Genomic DNA, 7,251 nt, shown 5'->3' with positions numbered 1-7,251 from the left:
TTGAGGGAAAGGGGAGTAAAAGAACAGTGTATTATAATAGAAATCCTTGGGTTGTTTTTAAAAGAAAATTGAATATTTGGAACTATTTCAAAGGTGATACGCATCAGAAAAAAAAATAACAGAGACCTCTTCATAAAATAAATTTTAAATTTTCTTTTGACGGTTCTAGTTTATGCTTGCATCAGTCGGAACTGAAGGAGGGAGCTTGACTTGGTGTTCTTGCTTTTCAGGGACCTTGAGCAATGAGGTGCATCTCCAGGCTGCCTGCTCTTCTCCTCGTCCTCTCTGTGGCACTAAGCCACCTGAGAGCCGCACCTGTCGGAAGGTTGGTGATCTAAAATTCCTACTTCTTTTGAGAAGTGTGGGGAAATCAGAGTTCTGCACTGCTATGTGACGGATCCCCTCTGTACCGTTCAGTTTCTACACAAATCCTGGCAACAAGAAGTACTTGAAGCTGAATGGTTGCATAGCCCTGTGTTCTTTAAGGATGGACCTGTAGAACATTTAGTAGAACATAGTTAGAGACGTTTGCCTGAAAATGTTTAGAGCATACAGGGGCAAAGCCAGAGTATGGTAAAGGGGCAACTGAGACACAGACATTCACACTGTTTGAACACAGTACTGAAAGAAACTAAAGAAATTCCAACCAAAAAATGTTTTATATCAATTAAAATCTTGATGAATATTTACAGGTTATTTTTCCTTGTTCAGGGGGTTCTGTGAGTATCCAATCTTCTACATCTTCTTCTGAAAATTGACATTATAAAATAGGAAAAAAATGCCTGGATTTAAGAAATTAATTTTCAGAATTAGTTTTAAAGTCACTTGAAAGTCATTCTGTACTGTGACATCACAAGGTTTTAAGAAGTTATTCTATATCAGAAGATGACTTCTGCACCTCTGTGAATGGAAATTGGTGATTCCTGAAATGTGTTTAATGTGGTGACTGTATGTATACATAAAATCATGGTTTCTGAGGGAGGCTTGTTAGAAATATCGAAGTTAAGCAAGGAAAACTAATAGTAGTTTTAAGACATCTAAGGTAATTTAAGACAGCTGGAAAAATAGTAATAATTATAACCTTCAGATGGAAACCACTTAAAACTATAATTCTCCATCTATTTAAAAGATTCCTGAGACCAAATCTCTGAATTTCATTTAAATTATGTAATGAGAATTTGTGCCTAAATCAATTTTGCTTTATACATTCTTAAAAGACAAACATCCACTCATTGATAACTCAACGAATTAAATTTACTTTTGAAAAACAATGTAATTTAAGTCTCGAATTAGAATTATCATCATCGTCTCTTTACTTTCTCTGGTGTATTTATTCTTAGGAGAAGGTCTGTATCGATGTGCAGACATTTCTATAGCACAGGCTATGACTAATGCCAGGAATTATCAGAAAATGGTTTTTGTCATCTCAAGACTTGCCTGGCTTCTCAGAACTGATTGTAATTTTCAATTGGCTTTTTTTATGATTAAAAATAACTGTAAAACCAATATGAAGTCTCTAATAAGCAGTACAATTGGATGATTATGGGAGAATTCAATGGTATAACTAATGTGTCTGCTAGTAATTTGTATTATTCTCCTAATATAGACAGAGATTTGCTCAACACCTCTAACAAGTATGACTGTGGGTTCTCTTACACAGTAAAACCAACTCCAAAATAGAATCATTCACAGCATTACTCTTTGACAGATTATTTTGTGTTTTCTTATAATCATTTATCTTGAACACACTGATGAGATATCTTTAATGTGTCTCAATGTGTGTCTTTACATCAGTATCTTTTTGGTGATGGGTTATATACACATACACACACTCATATGTACTTGGATCACTAGAAGGTCCCAGGAGTGTCTGCACACCTCTACATATGAATGTTAATGTAAGCAAGCCATTAAGAAAAACATGCCTAAAGCAGAGATGTCATTTCTTGCACTAGCTAGCTCCCCCTTTCCCAGCATTGTAATGCTTACTTTGAATAGACTTGTGCATGCTCTCGTCACCATTAGGTGGAAGCTCCCCTGGGAGCAGCAATTTTACATCTATGAAACTAAGCTTAAGAGTTCTTAATGGGTCTTTCTTTTATTAACTCAATAAGATAATGTTTATTTAGAATATCTTTAGATGCTATCATTTCCCACTAGTCAGTTGTCAAAGTCCAGCCCTACAATTTGCCTGTAAAGAACTCTATATTCTGCCCCCGTCACTGCCAAGAGCATCTTCAAACAGATATTATGCTGCATTAATAGTTCATGGTGTCTACTATCTAATATTTGTCTATCATCTATCTGTCTATCTATCTATCTTTCTATCTATCAGTTTTCTTGTTCACAGATCAATCTCTAATTCTAGCTGCATTTTAGAAAATGTCATCTTTGTTTAAAATGTAATGTCTGGTGTTTTGAAACATTGCCAAAACTCTTTAAAGCATTAAGTTATTTCTTTGAATTTTTGTGTTCTTGTATACTATGGTTTCAAAGAAGATATAATATTATCAAGATGGAGAAAGATCAAAACTATATATTCCCCCTGAGTGTGATAGCACACACTCGTAATCCCTGAACTGCAGAGGGAAGGCAGGAAGATGGTGGTGAGCTGAGATTTAGAAGTGGGAACTTGCTTCAAAAATGAACAAATTGGAACAAACGTTCATGTCCCATAGTGAGCTTCCTCTGGCTGCTGACTGTTTCTTTATTGTGTATTTACACTAAACAAAGAGCCAAATCACTTGATGCTATTGGGAGAGCTTTCCAGATCTGGGAGAAGCACAGGAGCAAGAAAGAAAAGCAATTTACATTTTCCATATGAAACATTTTGGCTTAGGATACATAGAGGCAATGATGAGTCAGAGCTTCCTCCATAAAGTCCTCACAAGGAGATTCCTATTGCACTTACTCCCCAGTGGTGTGATATCTACTTAGTCCTGGGCAAGTAATAGTTAATCCCATAACTATTACTTTCCACTGTACCTGTATCCAAACCTCAACGGTATTTCAATTTTTACAGACCTGGAAATGAAAACACTTCCTCATCAACACGATAGAGAGTGTTACTATTTTATATCAACTTACAATTCTATTTTAAAAATACGTTGACAAAGTTTTAATTACTGAAATATCTTTCAGAGCCCCAAGTCTTAAACGATTGGTCCTGAATCCTTGGTACTTGTTGAAGGCAGTAGAAATTCCAAGACAGTGAGAACATAGTGGAGGTCTTGAACCTTTGAGGGAACACAATTTCTTCTACTTCTGTTTTCTTTGCTTACTGGTGTCCCTGAAGTTACCAGCTTGTTCCATCCCACAATCACCTACTGTGACATGTAACCATAGTATTTACAATAATGGCTGAATGGCCCTCGGCGAAACTCCTCAGAACTGCAAGCCGAAATGTCTTTCCTGCTTATAATTTGATTTATTTCAGGTGTTCTTATACAAGCAAAAATCTGACTAACAGAGACATGAGCTATTCCAAGAATGTTGACTGGAAATAAATAAATAAATGCCTCAAATAGAGGAACAAATCTGGATGGAGTGGTACATATCTGTAAGCCCAGGGCTTAGAAGTGGGTAATCACAAGTTGGAAGCTACCCTGGGTTACATGGAAATGTCAAGGGCTATCCTGGGCTGTGTAGCGAAAATCAAACATAAGTAAATGCATGAATAAATAAATAAATAAATAAGCTATAATTCAAATTAATTTTAAATCATGGTTACAGTTTCTGAGTTGTTTGGGGGCTAAAAATGTGATGACCTTCAACACTGAAAGAATCCTGTTGTCACAGCTAAGCCTAGCCCTACAGTGAAGTTTCTGGGAAGCAGAGTCTACATATTCCTGCCATGACTTCTAAGGAGAGGAGTGCTGACACAGCGATCAGTTCATTCTTCCCGTGACTTTATACCACAAAGTCTATAGTAACTTTCAGCTGACCTTTTTAATCACCTAACATTGCCTGGTTTATTTGTAATGTTTCTATACTGTTCATTGTAATAAGAACACTCGATGTGAGATCGGCTTTCACAAAAGATTAGCATGGAAATCTTTTCTATTGGGCGCCAACTGCTGACCAGTGATCTTGAGAACATCTTCACCTTGCTGCCTATTGGTTAGTAACCAGCCATCTGTTCGTGTGCACATTCCATAGAGAACACCACTCCCCTGTGATTCACAAATGTGACTGTGGGAGATGCTTCATGTGTTCATTCAGTATGTATCTTCCTGTACCCAAGCTATCTCACTTTGTATTCAGTGTTGAGCACTGTAGAGTCCCCTTGTGGCATCTTTGCAATGATATTTTAATTGATTAAGCTAAAAGTATTGTTTACTTTTGGTCAATAAGAGTGAAATTTGTGAATTTTCACATTTCCAGGCAAGATATAAATCATACATTTCAGTCTCCTTTATGTAACAGAAAGTGAGTTCATCAACAACACCTAGAAGAATATAACACAAGGAGTTTATTATCATAAGGATGAATGCCAAGGAGCCAAAGAGATACTCCTTGTACCGTGAACCACAATGCTGATCCCAGTGAAGGGTGTTGTGTGAATTTTGTGGTTGAAAATTGATCCTTCTGCATGTTGTAGCTGTCAGAAATGTCTCTGTAATATAGATGTCTGCAAACCAACGCACTGAGAGACTGCTATAAAAAATTCTCCCCGTCTTTGACTTCCTACAATGGTGAAGGTGTCATGGCTGCCTCTCAACCAGGTTCTTCTTTCTTATTTGTTTAGTGGCACCAACCCTCAGATGGACAAACGGAAGTGCAACACAGCCACATGTGCCACGCAACGCCTGGCAAACTTCTTGGTTCGTTCCAGCAACAACCTTGGTCCAGTCCTCCCACCGACAAATGTGGGCTCGAATACATATGGCAAGAGGAACATGGCGGAGGATCCAGACAGGGAATCCTTGGATTTCTTACTCCTTTAAAGTCAATGTACTTCTGTATCTCTAATCCCTTCATGTGTAAATGCTCTGGTGATTGCCTGAATAATTTAACAGTGCCTTTTCCTTTCCCCCAGTGAGAACACACAATATGCCTATGCTTGCTGCGTGTGTGTGTGTGTGTGTGTGTGTGTGTGTGTGTGTGTGTGTGTGTGTGTAAATTCTCATTCTAAGAACTGCTTTAATCTGAGTGCTGATCAAGGTCAGGGTGAATATCCCCAATCACAACATGTTCTTGCTGTACATTTATATTTTAGAAACACTTAAAGCTTCTGTTTTTAACTTGTAACTCTATGACCCAAGTTTAACAATAAAGGAGACCATGGATCTTGGAACTTAACAAGTCATTAACAGCTAGTAGTAAATTTCTGATTCTAGACATTGGGAGAGCAAGCATTCTAAATATCTGCTCAAATGGCATTTCAAAATAAATTAGCAAAATCTTGTTCTTATTTAATTAAACTTCTTTAATTCTAATTTTTGTTTTCCTTGTTGGTAGTAAGTGCCCGTTTTAAAGGATAAAGGTTGTTTGTGGCCATGAAGGGTTTATTAGTTTTATTTTCAGAGTTCTTTAATGACATGTTTATTCTGCTGGGGAAGCTTTCACAAAACCCAAACATATTTGTATCCAGCATATTTCAAAAGGATTCTGTCTTCTGTTCTTCATGCCTTCAACTAAGAGACCACAGATTTGTGGAAACCAGAATGTCAACTGATTTTCGTGGCTCAGGCATGGAAGAATAGAAGAATGTTGTGACTTTGTAAATCAGTGTTATAATCTACATGACTTTCCATGGCTGCAAATGGGAACCATTGGAAATAACATTAATGCACACAAATGTCTATAATACTAACTTATACCATTTTTCAAACCAGGTCTCACTGTGGAACCCTGTCTTTGAACTCATTATGTAGACCAGCCTGACCTCCAACTCTGAAACCCGCCTGCCTCTGCATCACAAATGCATAGATATATAAACTAAATCATGAACACTTAAACACTAAATAAAGGAGAAGAGACTAAAAAAAAAAAAAAAGAGAGAACCAGGGCTGGAGAAATGACTCAACAGTTCTGAGTTGCTGCTCAAAAGGACTCAAGTTTAGTTCCCAGCGCAATATATGGTGATTCACAGCCACCTCTAATCCAACTCCAAAAGAATAGGACTCCTTCTTACAGCCTCTATGGGCACCTGCACTCATATACATGCACATATTTAAAAATATATCATTTTTAAAGAAAGCAATGAGTATAATATCCAGATACATTTCATTATCTGTGTCATCATTAATCCTATAAAGCCCTTTGATACTGGTACACTTCAGGAACGCTGTCAACGAGCAGACTCATGCAAGATCATGTAACTAAAAACAGTAGGTCCAGAGCCTATCACCCAGACCCTCCAATGCAGGAGATTTATCTATTTTACATACAAGCAGAAATACTTGTCTCCTTTCATGCATCATAGCTTCTGCTATATGGAGCAGTGTCTGCAATGTCTCTTTTTGAGTTGATTCCTAAGTTGACAAACAACAAACTTGGAATTGAGAATAAGGGTCTTGGCCCCAAACATTACAAAAGAGGGTTTTTTTTTTTAATTCTATATTTTTAGAAAAGAAACGAGAAAAAAATTTGAAAAATAAGTCTAACTTAAATCCTTCTAGCATAGAAAGATTGTTCATAGTGTATGTTTTTTCTTTCAAACCTTCAATAGTTTGAATGCAGTTATTATTCAATGTGTGTGTGCACATGTGTGTGATATGTTCAGTGGATATGGATAGGGGGCACATATGTGCTGGAGAACATATGTGGGGGTCAGAGAACAACACTCGATGCCAGTCTCTACCATCTCCCTGTGTGTGGCTGGTTCTCTTGTTTCTGGTCCCCTGGCTGAGGATGCCAGGCTTCCAGGGTTTCCCCTACTCCTCTGCCCATCTCATCACAGGAGTCCTGGGGTTACAGAAGCTACTGTCCATCCCTACATGGGTCCTGAGGATTCACACTCAGGCCTTCGAGTTTGTGGGCCAAGTGCTGTTCACACCAAGCCATGTTTGTGTTCATTTTCCTGCTGAGACCTTTGTTTCTGTGCTTGGGAACTTTGATGAATGAGTAAACCCAGCATGCTCAGTTCCTCAGGGACTTTTCCATGGGATCTCAGGTCACATGTTCATCACAGCTACTCATAGGCCTTGAACATCTGACTTCTGTCCATTTTGTACCTCACACTTAGCATACCTCTACCCCTGGCTAAGCATTCTGGACAGTCACTCACAACAACTTCTTTCTTCTCTG

The 7,251-nt window shown here is 37.9% G+C and overlaps 1 protein-coding gene across 1 annotated transcript; it reads left to right on the top strand.

The window, feature by feature from the left end:
* Positions 1–242: 242 nt before the first annotated feature.
* IAPP (islet amyloid polypeptide) lies at positions 243–4,946 on the top strand (the record flags this gene model as incomplete). The annotated part of the gene is made up of 2 exons (XM_080913716.1): positions 243–325; positions 4,748–4,946. 2 exons carry the CDS (start codon positions 243–245, stop codon positions 4,944–4,946), a joined length of 282 nt encoding a protein of 93 aa, XP_080769842.1.
* Positions 4,947–7,251: the final 2,305 nt, after the last annotated feature.

The sequence above is a fragment of the Micromys minutus genome (assembly GCF_963924665.1).
Source record: "Micromys minutus genome assembly, chromosome: 3".
NCBI classification, from domain to species: Eukaryota; Metazoa; Chordata; class Mammalia; order Rodentia; family Muridae; genus Micromys; species Micromys minutus.
Note: the sequence above shows the minus strand (reverse complement) of the source record. Positions and strands in the feature narration are given on the sequence as shown.